This window comes from Sus scrofa, chromosome 2, assembly GCF_054392235.1.
Source record: "Sus scrofa isolate SSC_HxYL_T2T_F1_AM1 chromosome 2, Sscrofa_HxYL_maternal_Yorkshire_Landrace_v2.0, whole genome shotgun sequence".
NCBI classification, from domain to species: domain Eukaryota; kingdom Metazoa; phylum Chordata; class Mammalia; order Artiodactyla; family Suidae; genus Sus; species Sus scrofa.
The window spans coordinates 84,226,352-84,248,873 of NC_139384.1; the positions used below are offsets into that span (position 1 = coordinate 84,226,352).

Here is a 22,522-nt window from a genome sequence, read left to right on the forward strand (position 1 = left end):
ATCGCACATGCATTTATTTTTCATCCCATACAATTTCAAAAGACATTATGAGTGCGTTTCTGTTTTAAATGCATGTCTCGCCTCCATTTACAACCACCTCCATCACTGCCACTTTCTCAATGGAAATGCAGGAAACGGAAGGAAAAGACTTAATTGAGTGCGGCAATTATGTACCCTGCCCTGACGAGCCCTTTGCAACTTCCCTCAGTTGGCTCGGGAAACAGGGAGATATTTATGACCCAGAATCTCAGGCTGCTAGTGGGGGGCAGGGCGGAGGAGCACATGGCATTTTCTGCAGCCCCAGTGCCCCCACCCTGCCCGCTCCCAGGCCAGATCCCGGACCTCAGGCTGGGGACAGCAACAACCCGACCACGCCAAGTGGGAGGGAATATTTATGACCCAGCGATTCCCAGCAAACTCAATTCATCTAATGAAAAATTGTACAGGAGAGAAAGGCTGGCGATGTAATTTGGCTGCAGAGTGTGGGAAGGACAGATGGCACCCATGCTCCAGATTCCTGCCCGGCCATGGCCTCCCTGGCGTCGCCGTCAACAGCAGCTTAAGGGATTTGTATCGAGCGGCTGTGCAATTGCTTTTCCTTAAGTAATTAAAAAAAGCACCTGTGTGCGGCCTGCAGGGGACACGGAGCCCATGGCCCGTGGCCTGGAGCCCATCCCACACCTCTTGCCCGGCCCGGGCGAAGCACTGGGAACAGCCATCCTCACCTCTCCATGAGGGTTCTGGCTGTGGTGGGGTTTGTCACTGGTGGGGATGGAGGGGTGGGGAGCATGGGCGGGCACAGCGGGAAGGAGGCAAGGCCCTGCGGGTCCTGGGGGAGAGGAGGGACAGCCCCCTGTCTAGGACACAGCAACAGTCACCTTCGTGGGCTGAGCAGCTGAGCTTGGGGGTGCAGACACTACAGACCCATCACCTTGACTCAGTGCAGTCTGGCAGTGGAATTTGCTAAGACCAGCGAAAAGATCCAACTTCTTAAAAGCAACTTCCAGGGGCTGAGCGAGCCAGAACTCCCCACAGCCCCCGCAAAGCTGTCTTCTGATCTGTAGCCCCTGCACAGTGGAACTGCGAGCATTGCTGCTTCACTTCAGGCCCAAGAGTAAGCACGGGGGCTCGTGCTGCAGGGCCATGCTGGGAAGGGGGCGCAGGGCAGCCTCCGAACATCGCCCGGGGAAGGCTCACATTCTCCCCTCCACCCCGGCCAGCTCCCAGACCTTCCTGAGCACCTGCTTGAGTCCCTAGAGCTGACAGTCTCTGTGGCTGTCACTCCAGCTCCTGAGCAGCACTGTCAGCACCAACGCCAGGCGAAGTGTGCTCTTGCAGGGAGCTAGCTGGCGTGAGTTAGTTAGCTCTGATGGAGAAATTGACTCGGAGAGGAGGGAGGAGGGCAGAGGGCCCCCTATGGCCTGAGCACACCCTAGGGTCCTCTGTACCTTAAAGACTCAGCCACCAGAACCATGTGGGGCGGGGCTCCCACTCTGAGAGGAACTAGGTAATGAGGCCGTGAACATCCTGTTCAAATCAACCACGGCAGGCGGCTGGTGATCCCACTAGTGCAAAGGGGCCATCTGGGGACAGAAGGAGTAGAGGCCTGGGTCCCACCACCAGCCTCTGCGGGACAGTCTGTGCCAAGATGAGCTGTGACATCTGTGGCTCCAGACCCTGGGCCTGCCGGCCTGCCTGCGGCAGCAGGGGGGCAGGAGAGGGCCTTCTGTCCACAGGGTGTGCCTGTCCACTGAGGGCTCTCAGCCCCCATCTACCCATTCCCACCCCAAGATTCTGGGCTGGGTGGCCTCCCCTGGTGACGGGAACAGAGGGAGACAGCACAGCTGGGGCTGGGCCCCTCCTGGCACCCTTGACACGCAGAGCCGAAGAAGCCTGACAGCCCCGAAAAGAGCCCTTCAAAGAGCCCTTGACTGCGCCACTCACTCAAGGAGCTGCAGGCGCCAAGTTAATTAACCAGTGGAATGGGAGGAATGGGGGCGGTTTAAGGTGACAGCACAGAAAGGACACACAACAGCTTGACCCCTGCAGTGACACCCCTCCCCAGGAGGAGGGACAAGACGGTCTCCAGGGAAGCCAGGCCCCTGGATAAGCAAACCCCAGCTGCCTGCAGACCGAGGGGCTGGCCTTGAGGGCGAGGGCGCAGCTCTGACGAGCCTCTAACGGGGCTCTGCAAGCCAGGCCCTTTCCTGTCCCTCCTGGGGTTCTCCCCCGAGGAATTGAGAGATCCAGACAAAGACTATCTCTGCTTCATGACAGCGAGAAAAACACACACATGCACACACACACCACCCGTACACGCCTCGGGAAAACTCTACCCACGCTGTTCAACAATCACAGGACAAGACGGGATGAGTGACAGGCACACCACGGCCCTGCGTGGGGCTGATTCACCAACCAATTCAATGACAGAAACGCTCTTAGGATGGATCTGTTCTTAGAAGAAATATAAAACACACAGTTAAGAATACAGCAAAGCCTCAATCACGAGCAAAAATCTTTAGAGAAAGCCAAGGACATCCATCAAACACCACCCATGGTCCAACCACAGTTCTCTCAATGAGGGGGTGGTTAGGGGTCGATTTTGTGGTATCTATTTTTTCTACATCTCTTCATCAAGCAGGGATATCATTTAAGTTGGCTAGGGGTGGGCAGATGATGGAAAGGGGAACCCAATCTGGCCCACCACCTGTTCTTGTAAATAAAGTTTTATCGGCACATGGCCCCGCCCACAGCTGCATTGGTGTTGCTACTGCAGAGCCGAGCAGTCACACAGAGACTGACAGCCCCCACATCCACAAATATCCACTGTCCCTTTCCAAAAAGTTTGCTGAACCTTGATTTAAGTCACAGAATCGTGTTTTTACAAGGTAATCTTGAAGCCCTGACCTCCAGTGTGTCTGTATCTGTAGAGAAGGAAAGAATTAGGAGATAGCAAAGTTAACTGAGGTCGTAAGGGTGGGGCCCTAATCCCGTAAGATGAGTGTCCCTGTAAGAAGAGGAAGAGGAAGAGTTCCCTGGTGGCACAGCACTGCCCTGGATCCAGCATTGTGACTGCTGTGTCTTTGTGTTTGATCCCTGGCCCACCCAGGGAACTTCTGCATGCCACGAGTATGGTCAAAAATTTTTTTTAAATAAAAAGAGGAAGAGAGACAGATCCAGTTCCTATGTCCCTGCTGCCCCCAGGGGCAAACACAGCAGGAAGCTGGCCTTCCGCATGCCAGGACTAGAGTCCGCACCTGGAAGCTGACTGTGCGTGGCACCCTGATCTCAGGCTCCTAGCCTCCAGAGTGTGAGACATCCGTGTCTGCTGTTCAAGCCACCTAGTCTCTGTTACCAGGTTTTAGCAGCCTGGGCTGATGAGGACAGGTGTCTGCGTGGAAAACTTACTGCCATCCGCTTTGTATTAAGCATGGCAAGCCACACACTCCCCTCCACCTGCTGCCAGAATCCGACTCTTGCCAGGTGCCAGGAAGCACCCAGAGTCTGGCACACGGGGCGTGGCCTCAGGCTCCACTTCCTCTGGGCCAGCTGCCTCTGCACCTGCAGCCCGAGCCAGCCACCCTGGGGGAATGTGGCCCCTATAGCCCATCAGGACCCTCCGGGGGCCTAGGCCAGCTGCACACACCCACGGGCAGGCCCAGCCCCACACTATCCTGGGGGGCGGCATGGAGTCTCCTTCCTGGGGGAGGCACCAGCTTCTAACCCCAGGCACAGATTCCCACTTGCCACCTGGGAGTGCCCTGGGCCTCCGGTTTCAAAGAATACACGGAGGAACACAGGAAACAACACCTAAGGAATAAAGGGGTCAGACCCTCGGTCACCTCGCCAGGAGAGGAAAAAGGGCCAGCCTTGGGGGTGAGTTGTTCTATTTTTCTTGGTGGTGGGTGTGTGAGCGGAAGCCCCTTTTCTCACCAAATCAATCCCAATATGCTACACCAACCAGCAGTAACTTTCTATATGTAGCTCGAGACACACCTCAGAGGAGGCCCAAGTTCTAGGCACCGCTGCCCCGCGGGCTCCCTCTCACAACAGGGAAAGATGCAGAAAACTTGCTAGAGCTTGAGAACGGTTTGGCCTGGAGTGGAAGCATATTTTAAGGCCTTCAATTTCCCAAGGTTTTGGATTTTTTTTTTTAAAAAAAAGGCACTGATCTTAGATTAGATTCAGCAATTAAAGCCATAAAATCCCAGAGCCAAATGGTTTCCAACTTTCAGCTCACAGAGAGCTCCATCTCCCTCCTCAGAACCACTACACGCTCCCAACTAATCAGGCTAAAAGGATATGGTCCCACAGCCCAGTGCGGGGGCCCCCGCCCTGCAGCAGTTCACAAGGGGGGGGTCTGGAGAAAAGACATGCCTGCGAGGGGGCAGGAACTTGGAGGCAGAGAAGGGCCACGGCCCCTGAAGGTCTGCCAGAGCCTTCCCCGTGGCTGCCAGGAACAAGCACCTACTGTGTGCTAGTTTGGCCCTGCCCCTCCAGATCTGGGTGCTTTTTGCCCAGATAAGGCCCTGGGGCAGGGAGGGCCCCCCTTCCTGCCTCCTTACCCCCCACCCCAGTCACTGCAGCTCCCAGACTCACCACGGGCCCCAAGGACACCAGTGTGCATGTGGCTGGCCTGCTCTAGTTCTGAGGGTGGGGGTGGGGTGCAGAGAGGGCAGTGGGTAGAATATGGGGGGAGAGAGAGGGTGAGAAGGGAGCGGGCAGAGGGAGTTCAGGGGCAGCAGGAGCCTCACAAGGCAGAACCCTGGCCCCTGCGGCTGCGCCATCCCCACACAGGGTGCCCCTGACATGGACCCTCCTGTCACATAAGCACAGGTCTATGTGACCTGCCTGCCCCATGGCTCCATCACAGCCCCATACAAAAGGTCAGGGGTCTTGACAGCCCCAGCGAGAGGCTCAATGAGACGCACACTTGTCACTTCTAAATGACAAATGACGAGAGCTACGACCGTGGAGTTCAGGAGCCCTGGGTCTAATCCGAGCACCGGGCCAGGAGCAGGGGGGCTGTCGCCCCACGTTGGTGGACTGACACATCAAACCTCCAACATCCGAGCTCGGGTCTCCCAGGACCTGCCGTGAAGTTTGAGGAAAATGAGAAAACAGGGCAGAGCGGAGGTCTGTCTCTGGTTATCAGAGCAGGGGCTCCACGCAGAGACAAATAGGTTTCTTCTTTCCAAAGCATTTAAAAATAGAAATTGGAATGTTCTCGGGCACAGAGTGGGTGGCCCCCGGGGCCCAGCAGCGCTCTGCTCCAGCAGCTCCAAATGCTAGGGCAGGGGCCTGTGGCAGCCCGTGGACAGCAAGGGGCAGCAACGTCTCGCAGGGATGGCTGGATCCTCTGCTTGGGGGGCCGGCCTCTCAGCCCCGAGCCCTGGGGCCCGTTCCTCCGTTCCCCTCGCCCAACCCCACTCAGCTCTGGCCTTGATCCTTCGCGACATCCTCTCGCACCTGCTGACCCTTCCAGGAGCCCATAAAGGCCCCACCCTTAAGCCACCCCTTGCCTGTCGCTGCCAGGCCAGAGGACAGCACTGTGGGGACAGGTAAGCACCACGTGCCAGTCGTTCGGGGTCTAAATGAGCCTGAGCACAGCTGCCTGCTTCAGGCGGGCTGAGGGCACACACCATCTCCCTTGCTCCTGAAACCACGGCTACGGGACCTGTAAGACAGGAGCATCTTCAAGGACGGGGAGGGGGGAAAGAGACACAGAAATGCCCCAATGCAAGTGGCAGGTGAGGAGAACATGGATGGAGGGGAGCTGGGCCAGCAGAGAAACGGGCCATCACAGCCAATGCACATCTGGGTCTTCTGGAAACTGGGGTCAGGGGCGCCACTGAACTACAGACCTCAGGGCCAGGGCTATGGGAAGAAACCAAGCCCTGCTCCCCCACCTGCTTCACCGACATAGGGATGCCAGACCAGGGTGGGGAGGAGGTGGGTGCCAGCCCCGGGACTGGGGGAAGGGACCACATCGTCACGGAACCTGGAGGCACAGGCTCCAGCTGCTCTTGGCACCCCCTTCCACATCCTCCCCAAAGGGAGGGAATCAAAGACACTGGTACCCCAGCCCACTCAGATCACCCTGTGGTATAGCTTCAGGCGAAAAAGACCTGCCCTGTGTCTAGAGCTGCCACCAGCCTCAGGGTTCCCACTCATAATTATTAGTGTTAAGCATCTTCTGTGACCTGTGGAGACCAAAGCAAATGGAAAACAGTAACTGGAAAGAAAAGACAGAGAAGCCAATTTTAAGAAGAATTTAAAATAATCATTGATATCCTCAGAAATAAAAGACACAGCCTTGGAGTTCCCACTGTGGCATAGTGGGTTAATGATCTGGCTTGTCTCTGCGGAGGCAAATTTGATCCCAGGCCCAATGCAGTGGGTTAAGGATCTGGTGTTGCTATAGCTGTGGCGCAGGTTGTAGCTCTGGCTCGGATTTGATCCCTGGCCTGGGAACTTTCATATGCCACAGGTTCGTCCAAAAAAAAGACACAGCCTCATGAAACAAGAACAGAGCCTATAAAAAAGGAATATCCAGAAGACCAAAAAGGGCAGAAATTTTAAAAAATAAAAATAAAAATGCATTGATAGAAAGTTTTAGTACATTAATAGAAAGTCTTCAGCAGAAGTAAAGAAACTCCCTCAAAAAAAAAAAAAAAACAGATAAAAAAAGACAAAACAAAGCAGAAAAGGGGGAGAGAGAAAGAAACTGGATCATGAGATCTGAAAATCTACCAGAATGACAGGAGCTTGAAACAGAGAGAAGAGAGACTGAAGAGAAAGCCATCAATGAAGTAAAGAAATACCCTGGAATCATCAGGTTCCAGGGAGTGTCAGGTGGCTAAAATCAGACTCATACTAGATATATAAGAGGGAAACATCAGAACCTGAAAAGAGGATTCAAGAAGTTTCTAGAATGGGGAGTTGCCATTGTGGTTCAGCAGTAGCAAACCCTACTGGAATCCATGAGGACGTGGGTTTGATCCCTGGCACTGCTGTGAGCTATGGTGTAGGTCACAGACTCAGTTCGCATCTGGCGTGGCTATGGCTATGGCTGTAGCTGGCAGCTGCAGTACTGATTCTAGCCTAGGAACCTCCATATGCCGTGGGTGCAGCCCTAAAAAAGACAAAAAAAAAGAAGAAGCTTCTAGAAGGGAGAAATGCACATCACATACCAAAGATTGGGAATCGGAAGAATGGCTGACTTTTTGCCACAACAGAGAATAGAGACCACAGGTAAGCCAGGCCCTCGAACTTGTGAGGGAAAACCACTGCCGCGGAGATGTCCACACCCAGCCCAAGTGTCAACCACCATCAGGAGCAGCAATTTCTGGGAGAGCCCCTCAAATTCCATGGTCAGCCTTTTTCCATTAAGGTGTTTTTCTTCTCTTTATTTGTTCCCTCTTTTCAGACATGGAAAGTCTCAGAAAACATCACTGCCCTGCTCCTTTCTCAGAAGTCCTCAGAGAACGCATCTTTCCAACATAAGGTCAGAGCAGAGTGTTATTAATAAGAAAGGGAACGAATGTTCTTTCCAGCACCCACCATCCCTCCCCATTGCTTTGGAGGATGTGGCGGGCCGCTGATGGTGCCCACTGGATCCAAGGTCCTCTCGGCAAGCACTGCGCTAAACTGAAGAAAGCATCAGCCCACAGGCTCAGATGTGTGCCTGCATCTTCCTGGGCAGGGGGAAGGGGAGGGGAGGCTGGCGCTGTCTTGCCTGTGGAGGTGGGGCTGGGGCAGGATGTGAGGAAGCCATTGTCACAAGCCTCTCTAGGGAAACGGGACCAGCCTCTTGCTCTCTGAGTTTGACATGAGATAATGCAAGCGAAGCCCCCAGCACTGGAGTGTTCCGGCCCTAAAACAAGCCCCCTTCCATCTGTTTCTCCCCTCCCACTCATCTGGACAGTGAGATGCATCAGGGCTGCTCTCGGTGTGATTCTCCAGCCTGGTACTCTGTTCTCAATGGCTAGGAATTATGCTTTACCAACCATAACCCCATGCAAAAGTGAAATCGTATATAGTGCCTGCTTTCGGAAAGCGTAGTAAGAGATAAAACGAAGAAGACACTGAAAGCCAGACTGTGCTTTAACATCTTATCACAAAAGGAAAATTCTCCCCTCTGCCAAGCCCCGCAGCCACGACAGGGGCTTTGGCTGACACCCCCCCTCAAACCTCAGCCTCTTCCCAGTGACTTCAAAGCCTCAGTCTGCAGGGCTTCCTGGGCTGGACTTCAGACAAGAACCCCCCCAAAGCCCATACAGGGGCTCTGTATTCATCTCAAGCTGGGGCTCCAATGGGGAGCAAACACCCCCAAACCCTCCAGGAAGCCTGACAACTCCAAACTGACACATGGGCCCCCAATGCCTGAGATCTAAAGAACCTGGGGGCCCTCAGGAGAGCTCCCTGGTGACCTGATGGTTAGGACTTGGTGCTTTCATCACTGCGACCTGGATTCAATCCCTGGCCTGGGAACGGAGATCCCGCATCAAGCTGCTACACGCCACGGTCAAAAAAAAAAAAAAAAAAAAAACTTGAGGGTCCCCAAGTGGATCCTCACCAGAGGCGGAGAGTAAGGGCTCCCATCCCCTGGCAGCTATTCACCCCACCACCAACAGCCACATGGAGAGCCCCAAGCCGCACACAGAGATGAAGCTTGGGATGGACTGAGGGAACAGCCACCACTTCGCAGGGGGCAGACGTCTGAGGAGCAAAAGGCACCCTCTCCGTCCCGCACTCGCTATTCCCACTTTCTCCAGCTCCTTCCAGGCACATGCTCTGCGTTCCGACACACAACACAGATGTCCTTCCCTTTCTGGAGAAGACCCCCCTGCAGTCACTGTTCACACGATGCCTCTTCCCGGGGATGGAGGACGTAAGGCGCTCTCACACACACCCCGTGTGCACGGAGTGCCCGGGCCCCGATGGCCGGTCGAGCACGCAGGCCTTTGCATCGTTTCTCCACGTTCAGGAACCTGCATATATTAAGTTCATATAATCCCGGCTTTAGTGACTGATTAACTTCGCTTCCCTCAGCTGCCTCTTTGCTGATGGCAGCCGTCTCCATGGTTCCTGATGGGCATGACCTGCTTTTTCCCTTTTTGTTCTACTTGCTTTACACCACACGTGTTGAATCCACAGTCTTTAAAATAGTGACTTTGGTTTTTTGTTTTTTTTGTTTTTTTTTTTTTTTGGCTTTGTGGAAGTTCCTGGGCTAGGGGTCAAACCTGCCCCACAGTGGTGACCCAGACCGCTGTGGTAACAATGCCGGATTCTTAACACACTCGGCCACAAGGGAACTCCTGAAATACCTGCTGGAAACCTAAAATACTCTGATGGAAAACCTCTCAGCATCCCTACGGCCCTGGATGCATGGAATAGCTGACTGCAGGTCTCCTTCAGCCTCTTGGGTATAGGAGCCATCAGAAGGGAAGAGGAACTCTGCCTATAGGGACCCTGACAACTGAAGTGACTCCAACCCCCAGCCAACTACAGGTGTAAGAAAGCCCTGTTTGGAGGAGGCAGACAAGCGGGGTCTGGGGCTGCAGCAGGGGCAAAAGCGGGGTCTGGGGCTGCAGCAGGGGCAAGAAGCCCACAGCCCTAGTCCCCTCCCCACCCCACCCCTGCCATGGAGAATGAGACAACCGTGCTTCAGAGGGAGGGCCCTGGAGGAACTCTGTGAAGACTCACTGTGTTGCAGGCTTATGATGTGTTTCAGGAGGTGGTCTCTGCTTCAGTAAAATGTTTACCACCCTCTAAAAAAAGCTCGCTGTGGAACCACTCCACTTGGCCTAGAAGGTCAGCCTTCCTCTGTGGGCACCTGCCCTGCCCCCTCCCGCCAGGAATCTGGTTCCCGGGGGGAAGGCACATACTCTGCAGTGCATCTGTCAGGATCGACCAGCCTCCTGGGATCCCCAATTGGAGAATTCCTGATCCAGGCTGAACAGGGCCAATAGCATCCTCAGAGTGTCTGTGTCACATCCCTGCTCCTCTGCCCACACCCACTCCCCCATCCCCATTGGCCCCAGGCCCCCTCCCCTCCCAGCCCGCTGTGGGTGGTAGGGGGGATCATGAGGCTCTGATCTGAGCTGTGACACGTGCAGTGCTGAGGCACATGCCACTGGTCGCCTCTGCTAAGATGGAAGTGCCACAGCAGGACCAACAGCTACACCAGGAACACCAGCACTCCCTCTTGGGAGCTGCGCTGCACCCGCCCCCTCCCCTGCACCGCCTTCATCGAGGTCTGTCCTGGGCAGGCAGTTCGGTATGGAGTACAAGGCTGAGCTGCCCCGGAGCCCCAGGGTTCACCTGCCGGTTCCCCCTGATTTAAATAGCAACAAGCTTTAATCACAGGCCATTTCTTTCTAAAAGATTGAAAGATTTCTAAAAGGTTGAGTTCCCTGGTGGCCTAGTGGGCTAAAGACATGGCATTGTCACTGCTGTGGCACAGGTTTGATGCCTGACTCAAGGAGCCTCCACCAAAAAAAAAAAAAGAAAAAAAAAAAAAAAAAAACATTGAACAGACATTAGGGTTTGCTTGTATCAAATACCAAAGAGGGAAAGAGGAGACACAGCAACCAGCCTAAGGAGAAGATTATCAAACGAAGTTCACTGAAGGCATCCCTGATGGTGTCTGCCCACAGGACCCTCCTGATCTGTGGTCAGTGAGGCCATAGCACTGACTTGGGTCGGGAATCAGGGCAGAGCATGAGGGGCTCCACAGGGACCCAGCCAGCGGCTCGTGCCGCCCTGCCATGTGCAGGGTGAGGGCAGGCCAGGCTGGGGGCCCTCGGGAGCGCAGACTCCATGTAGGAGGCCAGGCCAGGCCTGCCTTCCAGCCCATGGCTCGCTGTAGCCAGGCCTGAGCTGCAGACCCGAGCATGCTGGCTGCCAGAAGGGTCTCCCCCAGACAGCAGAAATGTCCTACTGCCCATGCTTATGTCCGTGTGAGATCACCACCAGCCCCTGCAGCTATTTTTTTTTGGGGGGGGGGTCTTTTTTTTTTTTTTTTTTAACCTTTTCTAGGGCCGCTCCCGCGGCATATGGAGGTTCCCGGGCTAGGGGTCTAACCAGAGCTGTAGCCACCAGTCTACACCAGAGGCACCGCAACGCGGGATCCGAGCCGCGTCTGCTACCTACACCACAGCTCACGGCAATGCCGGATTGTTAACCCACTGAGCAAGGCCAGGGATCGAACCCACAACCTCGTGGTTCCCAGTCAGATTCCTTAACCACTGAGCCATGACGGGAACTCCCCCTGTGGCTATTAACTAGTACGTGTGACCCAGGCATAGGACTTCGCTTTAATTAACTTAGGGTTAACGGGCCGGACAGGCTGATAGCTTCAGTGCTGGACAGTGTGGCTGGAGATGCCCACATCCCCTCTAGGGCCTATCCCACAGACCCTTCCCCCGTCCCTCCCCTCCACCCCACTTCCTGTTCCTCAGTGTGGACTGACACTCCTCCCACTAATGCTCCTCCAGGGGGCGGGGCTAAACAGCTTACCACACACCCCCCACCCCCCATTCATCTTCACCAGGGACCTCAGAACTAGCCCTTATTGGAAAGCGCATCCTTGCAGATGGAGTTGGTTAAGATGAGGTCACACTGGGGTGGGGTGGGCTCTAAATCCAGTGACTGGTGGTGTCCTTTTAAGCAGAGAGAAAGTTAGGGGTTCCCTGGTGGCCTAGTGGTTTGGGGATGCGGCGCTGTCTCTGCTGTGGCTCAGGTTGCTGCTGTGGCGCAGGTTCAACCCCTGGCCTGGGAACTTGTGCATGCTGCAAACAAAAAGAAGGAAAGTTGGACCCAGGTACAGGAGACAGGGCCACATGAACATGGGCAGAGACTAAAGCGATGCATCAATAAACCAGGAACACTAAGGACTGCTGGCCACGACAGAGGCTGGAAGGGGCAGAAGGACCCTCCCATGGAGCCTTGGGAGGGAAAGCGGTCCTGCCTCCCCTGCATCGCAGACCCCAGCCTCCAGGACTGGGTGGGGACTCCTTTCCCCTGCTTTCAGGGTGCCCCGCCCCATTGATGGCATTTTGTGACATGGACACACTGGGGTCTTGAACCTCCCCTGACACTGCCTGTGCACCCAGCCCACTGTGCCTTTGGTGGTCCCCCGAAGGTCAGAGAGCTCCCCAGCATGCTGCCAGCACCTCATTTCCGCCTCCCAGCGACATAGGGGATGACTGCAACACACGACACACTCTTCCTAGGGAACGAGCCGGGGGCCGGGGGCACTTCAGCCCACAAAGTGTTAAACACCCAGCGAAGGGGGCAGAAACCCCGCTGAGGAGCCTGCATCTGCTGGGGATGGCTCACAGACGCTGGCCCCCCGTTTCTGATGTAATTACCAGCACTGCAGCGAGATGCGATAACAAACCAGTTCATTAGGAAATCCACTGGAAGCCCTCGGAAGCGCTTCATAAACAAAACAATTAGGCACAGGGCTCTTGGGGCTCCTTCCATCCTTGGCTGGGGGAAGGGCGGCTGCTTCCCAGGCTCAGGCAAGGTCACGGGCCTACAACCTGCAGGATGCTGCCCACCCCACCTCCAAGGTCACCCCCTTTCTTTCTCTACACAGAGGAAGCCTCATCCGTGTGGCACCATGCAGCCTAGATGGTGCTCCTGCCTGCTGTGACAGGGTCCTCCCACCTCCCCTTCTGCATGGATAATAAACCCAGGCGCTCTGTGCCAGGCCCTTCCAAGGGCACCCCCGGGGACATCTGCTGCAGCCCTTGCACTCTCTGCCTGAGGACCCCTGCCAGCCCCTCAGCTCTCTTCATCCCAAGCTGCCCTTCACCCACGGCCTCTCCTGTTGACCAGGACCCAGTGGACTCACTCTCCCTCTTCTAAGGCTGCAGGGGTGCCAGCCCACCTGACCTCCATAAAAACCTTACCATCCCCCACTGCCCGACGTTTCCCATGACCGAGAAACAAACTCCATCCAAGGCAGGATGATGGAAAAACCTGGATTCTCCTCTGGTCATGAAGTTGGTCCAGACTACACCCTCATCTCAAAAGGCTTCAATCCCTCCTCTGGGCCAGATGTGGCCACTGCCCTCTGGAGCGTGCCTGAGGGAGCATAGATGACAAGGGCTGGGGACCTCAGCTGGAGGAACACACTCCCGGAAGAGCCTCGCCAGCCCAGGGTCCTCACCCGGGGGGACACTGGGCAATGTCTGGGGACATCGGTGGTTGCCACACTGGGGGGCTCCTGGTGTTGAGTGGGTGGGGGCAGGGAGGCTGCTCCACCCCCAACAGTGCCCAGAAGACCCGCAGAGGTGGTTCAACTACAGGGTCCACAGAGCTGAAGGGGAGAAACTGGTCTGCGGATCAGAATCACCGGCCCCCAGTTCTACTGGGAAAAGCAACTAAGCCACAATGACAAGGGGCTGCAGGCCCATGGGTGTGAGTGAGCCCCCTGACGGCCAGCATCCTTCTCCCAGAGCTGGCACCTGGCATCGGAGGACCCACGAGCAAAATGGCCAGCGGAAGCAGCACAGTGATGAGTGGCTAGCACCCTACATGGGGTCTGGAAGCCCCCACCCCAGAGAGACAAGGGTGCAAGCACAGGTGAACAGCATTTCTAGAGCTCACCCTCTGAGCAGGAAGCCTGAACACAGCTGCCTGCAAGCCAGGCCACAAGCCCAGGTGCAGGGGCAGGAGCGAAAAGAAGACGGAAGGAAGATAGCAGGGCTCTGGGCCACCAGGAGGGGGAGGTCTGCCCACCACCCGCCTCGGGAGAGCAGCAAGGAGCGGAGTGGAGGCCTGCACTCTGAGCCACTGGCTTGCAAGGAACCGTATGAAGGGGATTAAGCGAAGCAAGCAGAGGGCAGAAGACACGACAGGCTGGCGTGTTCACGGGGCAGGGAGAGGGCCTGGAACCACACCTGTGATTCTTTGCAATGGTTTCCTGAGGGGACAAGCGGGCAGCAAAGCTCTGTTGCCCTCCCAGCCACAGCAGCAGAGAGCGGAGGGTGAGAAATAAATTGGGGACTGACAGGTGGCCTCTGAACCCCCAGGCTAGAGGGAAGTCCCCCCCCAAGGGAGCCCACCAAGTGCTCAAGTCCCGCTCATTCACAAAACACAGGTCTGAGCTGGCGGGGGCACCTCTCTCTGCCTCCAAGGCTGCTCCCTAGACCCATCCTCCTGGGGTGCACTCATTGGGGCCACACTGCCCCTGAGGGAGTGAAGGCTCCTTCTTAGGGGCAGAAAGGCCTCACTCTCTTGTGTGTGATGCACAGGTACACAAAGAGCAGGTGAACAGACAAGCGGTGTATCCGTGGTGTTAGAACCTTACGGCGGGGCAGTTGGGGAAAAAAAATGTGGAAGCGTTCTGCGGGGGTGGGGGGGCGACAATGAAAAAGATGGGAGAACTGCCCATAACCGTCTAGACCAGGCTCTCTCCCAGGACTGGCCCCAGGGTATACTGGGGACCTCTGTGGTTCTCACGACTGGGGAAGGAAGGGGCTCCCAGCATGGAGGGGGGTGGGGGTCAGGGATGCTGCACCGCCACCTCATCTTCACCCCCAGGGTCGAGATGCCTCAGGGAGACCCTGCCTGAGACCTGTCCTTCCATATCAGGTCACGCCTGTTCTCCGAGATCAGCGTTTAAGCCGAAACGAAACCAAGCAGGAAGACGGCTCTGGGCTGCAGCCCTCCGTGCACTGCTGTGCGCATCCTGGGCTTTGAGCAGGGGAACGGGTTTACAGCTGCTGCCAGGGACAGGACAGAGTGACAGGAAGCTCTGGGGGAGGCTTGCAGGGAAAGCATATTTTATATGGCAATTGACTGCGACCCCCACGCACCAGCCACCACCAGTGCTATAAATCAGGGGGTCAGGGAGGCGTGGAACGGACCGGCGTGGCCAGCACCTCGGATGCAGGAGGCCCAGAGAGGCGCCAGGGGTGCAGCTCTGTTCCCGGCCCACCGCCCACCCCCACCCTCACCCTCACCCCACCTTCTGTCACCTCCCCTTGGGCTCCAGCTAATCGCCCAGAGCAGGCAGCGGGTTACCAAACAGAAGGCAGGTGTTCTTGCTCTCGGGGGCAGCAGAAACAATTTGGTTCACATCTCACAGTGGTCAAGCTCGAGGTAGCCCAGGCTGGGGAAGGGGTGTTCAGGAAAGGGCCCCCCAATCTGGATGTGGGGCTGCCCCTAGAAGCAGGGCATCTGGGGACAGGACTCTCCCCACTGTCCATGTGCCACAGAAGCCTCCCTGCTCGGGGCCACTTTCCCGAGGGGGGTGCCGAGTGGCCCAGACAGCTGGCGGAACACCAGCTAAGCGAGCCGGGCTCCCAGCCGTTTGAGCCGGGTTCTAAATCTCTCTCGCTCTGTTTAATCTCAAGTCAACTCCTGCGCCTCTCGGGGCGGCCTGGATGTTGGAAGAGGCCCTTGTCAGGCTTCACCCCGTCGCCACCCACCGCGGGAGCAGTGAGGGCCAAGTGAGCTAATCCAATGTGGCGTGCAGCCTTGTAGGACTAATTCGAAGCTCAGCCCTAAAAAGGCCGGTGCCGCACACTTCATTTTCTCCGGAGCGGCTGCAGCAGCCCTTTGATCTCCCCTGTTAGTCGTCCCACAACAAAGCCAGCCTGGCTGAGCGCGTGCCCGGGGGAGCTCTGCTCCTGCTGCCTCAGGCGAGCCCCAGACAGCCGCCTGGAGGAGGCCACCAGCCTGGGAGACCTCTGGGGGCAGGAGCACATCTCCCAGAACCCCGGGCAGGCGCACTTTACCTCTCTCTGGTCCTTGAAGGCCACGAGGCCCAGAGTCAGAGTCTGATACAGGCAAGAACTGTCTGTAAAGCTGGAGAGAAAGACAGAGCTGGGTAGGGGTGAAGCCCAGGAGGCAGAGGGAGAGAGCTCTCCCATCCAAGGAAAAGGATGCTCAAAACAAAAGCAGCAGCACATGATCAGAGGTAGCCGGAAGGATGAATATGGCCAGTCAGGGACATGCTTGCTGTCTGGTCTGACTCAGGCGTTGTGGAGTCCTCGTCCTTGGGACCATCAGCTCTGCACCCTTTCCCCCTCCCAGCCAGCTGGGGCTCCTCCTAAGCACTCAGTAGGTGCTCAGCAGAGCTCACCGGACCAGGTGTGCGTGAGCCCCTAGGCAGGAAAAGAAGAAAGGAAGGAAGCCGGCTCCTAGCATGAAGGTTGGCCTTGCCAGGAGGTCCTCACAGTTTTAGCTTGTTTGCTTTATTCCTATGTTAGTGTTTTGTTTTGTTTTGTTTTTGTCCACATCATCCACAGCATGTGGAAGTTCGCAGGCCATGGATCGAACCCATGCCACAGCAGTGACAACAGCAGATCCTGAACCTCTTAGGCCACCAGGGAACTCCAACTTACTTCCTATTTTAAAAACAAACCAACAAAAGCAGCACCACTGATGACAAGCAAGAGCCAAATTTTTCTCCTCAAGGGGCTATAGGGAGTTTACAGGAGAAGTCCCAGGGAAGGCCAAGATCATGTCTTTCTTCCCCCAAAAGTTACAACCAGCTTTAAAAAAAAAAAAAAAAAAAAAAAAAAAAAAAAAGTTGCATAAGTAGAAATGGTACGAAGTCAGGGTGTGATTTTAAGGCATCCCAAATTCCACCCCACAGAGCTAACTAAACTTTGGGCAAATCCACCACACACACACACACACACACACACACACACACACACACACACACACGGGATTACATAGTCGTGATCCAAATTTTCACTCAAAATGCTATCTATTCCCATCTCTCCATGCCAATCAACAGCAACCCATTTCCATGGCTGCATAATATTCCACAATTCACCTAACCGCCTGAAGAGTATAAACTTTCCACTATTAAAATTAATGATACAATGACTATCCCCCTGTGTGAGGATACACACAGGGTACACACCTTCTGGGAACTGCCCCCAGGAATCCCCCCAGCAGCCCACAGAGGGGCCTCTTGGTTCCAAAACCCCCTTCCCAACCACATGGGTAAAAGACATGAATCCACTGGCACACTGGCTTCCTCCTGCAGCACAGGCTCCAAAACCACCAGAGGCAGTAGCTGGGGGGCAATCTGCTAGAAAGAACAGCACCTCCCCACCAATGCCAGAGACCCTGGGGCCTGTGAAGGAGGCAGCTCTTTAGCCCCAACTGGCCAAAGCCAGGGCTGCCCACACCCTAGATCAGGGGCTGCAGATGTCCTGGTAAGGGCCGCGTGGCAACTATTTTCAACTTTGCAGGCCAGATGGTCCTGTTACAGCTACTCAGCTCCACCACTGAGGGCAAGCAGCCCCCACACAGCATGCCAATGAATGGGCACGTCTGTGCCAATAAAACTTTATTTATCAACATGAAACATGAGTTTCATCTAGTTGTCACGTGCTACATATTCTTCTTTTGATTTTTTTTCCCCAGCTCTTTAAAAGTCTAAGAATGGTTGTGTCTGCCTACCATAAAAAAACAGTCAGCCTGCCAGGTTTGGCCTGTTGGTCCTCATTTGCTGACCCTGCTCTAGGAAAAAAAAAAAACACAAACACCTGAAATTCAGGCTAGCGAGCATGAGAGTTGAGAATTTCATATGTCAGCAGAAGGAGAGTGAAGGATAAGGGATGCTAAGGGGAGGAGGGGGCCTGCTGGGTGCCTAAAGAGGTAATGAACCAACAAGAAAAAAAGCTCTAGAAGTTCCTGCTGTGGCACAGTGGGTTAAGGACCTGGTGTTGCCACAGCTGCAGCATAGGTTGCAGCTGCGGCTCAGATTTGATCCCTGGCCCAGGAACTTCCGTGTGCCATGGGTGAGGCTGAAAAAAAAAATCTTTAAAATCTGGGAGGTGGAAGATCTGCCCCTCGACCCCCGACTGTGTTCCGATGAAATGTGCTGGAAGGCGACACAGATGGGGTCAGGCTGCAGGGAAAAGCCCCAGCTCAGTGGGAAGAGCACCCTGGGTCCTCCTCATACCCCACCCCACCCTCTCCCTTAAATCTGCAGGCTCCAGCACCATGGACCTGAACAGTCCCCTGCCTCCGATGCCCTCAGCTTGTTATCCTCAGCGGCCCCTCCAGCCCAGACTGGTTATGGGGGCGGCAGTGGAGCCTGGAGAGGCGGGAACTGCTGGCCCACTTTACCACCTGAAAGCCTGAGAGCTGACATCAGATGGCCACGGACGGGCGCCCCATAGCCAACAGCCACTCCTGGTGGATCCCCAGCCTCCAGCCGCCAGGCCGGGCAGCTGGGGTGGCTCTACAAGGGGGCCTCTCGGCACCTGATGCCCCCTGGAACCCGGGCTGGCTCGGAGCGCCGCACATTACTTGTTCAGTAATTTCACGCTATGCTGCCTGGCAATGTAAGCGTGGAGGCCCAATCAAAAGCCGCGCTTCCCAAATGTCACTTGTTTGTGAACACACGGCTGAACCCAAAATTGCTTTTAATATCCGGGCGGGCCCTGCCGGCCCCGCTGTGGTGTTGGCTCTGGTGGCTCCTCCAGGACAAGCCCCGGGCTGGGCTGACAACTCAATCGTGGTCACGGTACACGCAGGCCCACAGGAACACAAAAAACATCCCAGGATGTGGAACTGCTCCTCTGGATCTAAGGGCCCATCTCTCCTCTTCTAGCAGAGCCAGTCTCTACCAAAGACAATCCCACCACAATTTTCCGAATTAAGTGTAAAGAGCCCAACACTTTAAATCCTGGGGCGCCTCTCCAGTCTTTCCGGCTACAAAGCCCGGTGCCTTTCCTCAAGTGCACTGATGGAGCCAAGTCAGAGAAACAGATCATTAGAAGGACGGAGATGAGCCCAACTCACTCAGACCTTGCTGCCCAGCGGAGAGGTAACACAAAACCACCTTGATTTTTTTAATCTTAGCTTTCTGCCATATCCGAATGTGAAAAGAAACAGGCAATGTTCACGTTAAGGATGTACCCTTTTTTTAACCCCGTCTATTCCAAAGCACCAGTCTGTAACCTCCCTGACCAACCTTGGTGAGGGGATTCCTGCCCTTTGCCATGTGCTGTGCCTTGGACTTGGGAATGGGGAGGGGTGGGTTTCACACTCCGCTCCCCTCCCCTTCAGTAGGCTGTATCTCCAGGCCATGACACCTGATCGTTGCAGCCTAGACCGTATTTTGCAAAGGTCTGAGATCTAGGAGATGCTGAATGAACTGGTGGGTTTTGGTCCACACGGCTCCCACCTCCAGGCTGGGAGAAACCCACATGCCCTGATCCCGGGCCCTGACTATAAACTGACTGAGCCATTTCCCCAGGAACCTCAAGACTCCAGCTCAGGAGGCTGGTGGGAATCACCCTGTTTTCACCTGTATAGGCCCAGCTGAAGGGGCGTCTCCTGTCCCATGACCCCAGCGCCAGAGTGAGATGCTCGTGAACGGCCAGGAGCCTTTTTTGGTGGAGACAGAAGATGAAAGGGGCTGAAACCTACAAGTCAGAGCTACTCGGCCTGAGCCCAGCCTGATGGGCAGAGCTTGCCAGCTTCCACTGGGGCAGCCACAGTGCCAGTCCTGGGAGCAAGGCCCCTGGTCCGGGTAGCTGGCGGAGGACTGGGCCTGCTGCCTACCCATCAGCCCTCCTTGTAGCTTCCTACCCAGGGCGCCCTGCCCAGTGCCCGGCTGCTCCCTGACCTGCCTCGTGTCCCTCCGAGCTGTCCATCAAAACCACGGACCGGTGCGTGCGGGGCTAAAGGAACTGGAGAACAAGCACTTTGTTCAGATGTCAAATCTGTTGGCTGATAATCAGCCCTCGGGGACCAGAATGGCAAATTATTGAGAAAATCAAAGAAGTCTTCTGGCCTTTCGGGTCCTCTAGGGACAGCGAGGCAGCCAGAAGCCTTCTGGCTTGAACAGTCTGCTCTGCCGGGGTTCTGCCCCCCTTTCTCTCGCTCGCTTGTTCACACCATAGCAGAAAACCTCGTAGCAAGGAAGCCAGAGGAGAGTGAAAGCAGGCCCCGGGGCCCTAAGTATCCACTAACAAGTAGCAAATCTCTCCTGATCTGCAGACAATCAGGAGTGCACGTGGGGTCCTTCAGGAGAGGGGGCACCCCAACCTCAGGCCTGCCCAGACCCTGGGCTCCCCACATTGCCCAACTTGCCTGCGCCCCCTCCTCGTGCCTCCAGGTGAAGAACATGCTGGGGACAAGTTTGCTGAGGATCCAGACACAGACCCTGGGGACAGCCTGGGCGCCTAGTCAAATGCCAATAGCCGTCACCTGGGCTCTGGGCTGAGGGAGCCGGCGGGGGGCCTGGCCTCTCTGAGTCCCTTTCCCGGGGTGCGCGCACCCACCTGTGTGGCCACCTTGCCGTAATCAATCCACCGCAGGGTGGCGAAGTTGGTAGATTCTGCGCAGTTGAATCCGTGATTGAATCCGGCGTGGTAGCCGTAGGGAAAGGTGATCATGAATTCTCCCGCCTCCTGCGTGATCTGAGGAGGAAGAGGCCAACAGGTCAGCGGCGAAACCCGGAGTTGGAAAAGACGGGAACTGGTGCGCGGCTGGCCTTCCAGAAGCAACACCTGCCACAGGGCATTATGGGCTGGCAGCAAAGCCACGGGAGCCACCAAGGAGCATGGCAGGGGACACGGGCTAGAGGACTTGCCAAGGAGGGCCAGGGAGCCTGACTTTAGGAGCCAATAGAGGGAAAGGCAGCTCCCCGACGCACAGGCTGCGGGCTGTGCTCACTGCGGCTGGTAAAGCAGGCAAGGCAAGAGGCCAGGTCGGGAGCCTGGCGACCAGCCCCGCTGCTCACGGAGGCCCCGCCAGGCCCCAAGGTGACAGACAGTCTGCAGGCTCCAGACGGATGAGCTGCAGGAGGAGGGGCTGTTCAATGTTGGGATTCTAGGGGCTTCTCGTTTGGGGGAGGGGGGTGCCTCCTGCCTTGGAGGCAGGTGGCCTGTCAGGCCTCCCGTCCACCGTGAGATGTTGCCACAGAGCAGCGGGGCTGGCGAGGAGGGCGGGTCATCAATGGCAGCAGCTGCCCAGCTCTTGGAGCGCAGGGCAGCACAGCAGCCTGCCCTCGTGCCAGAGAGGACCAGCCACATGCACGAAACGTTCCCAGAAGCTGACCTAAGTCACCACCACCGCTGTGAGCGGGGCCTCTGTCCGCTACATCCCGAGATAGGTCCTTCCAAGTGAGGGCAGAGACTGAAGAGGCACAGCCAGCCCACAGGGAGGACACTAATTAAGATCAGAACCTTAAACAATCTTATGTTTCCAGATCTATTCAAAATGGTCTGGATGACTCTGGTCCGGCCTCTGCAACAGATACCCCAAACCAAGGAGCTAGGCATAAGTGACAGGATTGGGGGCCTGCAACAACCCCAGACTGAGACTTCCAGAAGTGCTGCCCCAAGGCCTAGACCCCCTTCCCCAACTCTACACTGACCACCCCCCGCCACCCCACGCTGAGTCCCATGAGAAGAACTCCAACAGACAAGTGTCCCAAAGGACAAGTGACAGATAACAGTGGCCACCGTACCCACTCGTGTCCTGGGACGCAAGGTGGGGCTGCTGGCCAATCCACGGATGTGGATGTGGAGGCTGTGGCAGGGCAGTGACCCTCTGGAGTCAGGTGGGTCTTTTCCTAGCTTGAACGCTCAGTGGAACGCAGATCAGGGGGTCTGCAGTTCCAAGAGCTGTGGCCCCAGAGGCCCCCACCCCCCAGCTCCCAACCCCACCGATAAGGCTTCTCTCCGAGGTTTCACTGACATGGACCACCCGTCTGCGCTCCTGCATTCGGCCTCTTCCGCTCGGCACGTCCTTGGGGTTCATCTGTCCTGCTGGGCACGTCGGTCTCCTGTCGGTCTCCTGTCGGTCTCCTGTCGTGTGGCTGTCGCTAATTTGCTCATCCAGCCTCCTGCCGACAGGCCCGCGGGCTGTTCCCGGTCTGGGGCTCTGTGAACTGAGCGGTGGGGACCTGTCTTCTCTAGGCAGTGCTCACGTGTCTCTGGAGTAAACAGACACGGAGCAGCCACTGGGGGCCCCAAGAAACTGCCTAGCGGTTTTCTGCAGCAACTGCCGATTCTGCACCCACTCGCAGGGGTGAGGGCACGTTCCCATTGCCCCCTTTCCTGGTGGCCTTCGGGGCATTTGGACGGAGCTGTCCTGGAGGGTATGCCGCGCCGGCTTCCTCCCCGAGGCCTGCAGATGCCGCCCAGGCGTCCTGCTGGCACCTGCGCTCGCCTCCTTCTGCAAACTGCGTATGTTCAAGCCTTCTGCTCCTACTAAAGAGGTGGTTTGCTGCTTTGTCACTGATTTGTAGTTCTCAGGCCTGCTAATAACCCCAGAGAGATGAGTAGAAATCAGTAGACTCATCTAAGTAAGCAATGTGGAGTCAAACCCTGGCAGGGGAGGGTGGGCGGCAGGAGACAGGGGGAGTGAGACTTCCAGAAGCCAGCCACGGAGTCAAAAATCAATCAAAACCGACGTAGCCTGGAGAAAAGCCAGTCCTTAAGAACACGGAGATATTTTTCTTTTCAAATAATGAATTGCACCAATCAAGGGAAGTCAGTGTGCATTAAGCTATATTTTA

General features: G+C 56.1%; 1 protein-coding gene across 9 annotated transcripts in view; it reads right to left on the bottom strand.

Annotated features, from left to right (window-relative positions):
* Positions 1-22,522, bottom strand: part of KDM4B (lysine demethylase 4B) — a 143,491-nt gene that overhangs the window by 32,484 nt on the left and 88,485 nt on the right. For all 9 annotated transcript variants that reach the window (XR_014837760.1, XR_014837759.1, XR_014837758.1 and 6 more), the window contains one exon: positions 20,280-20,417. Coding sequence is in view for 6 of the 9 variants with exons in the window: in XM_021084034.2 (XP_020939693.1) it covers positions 20,280-20,417 (138 nt within the window). In the remaining 3 variants the exon portion in view is untranslated. The remainder of the gene's footprint in view (positions 1-20,279; positions 20,418-22,522) is intronic.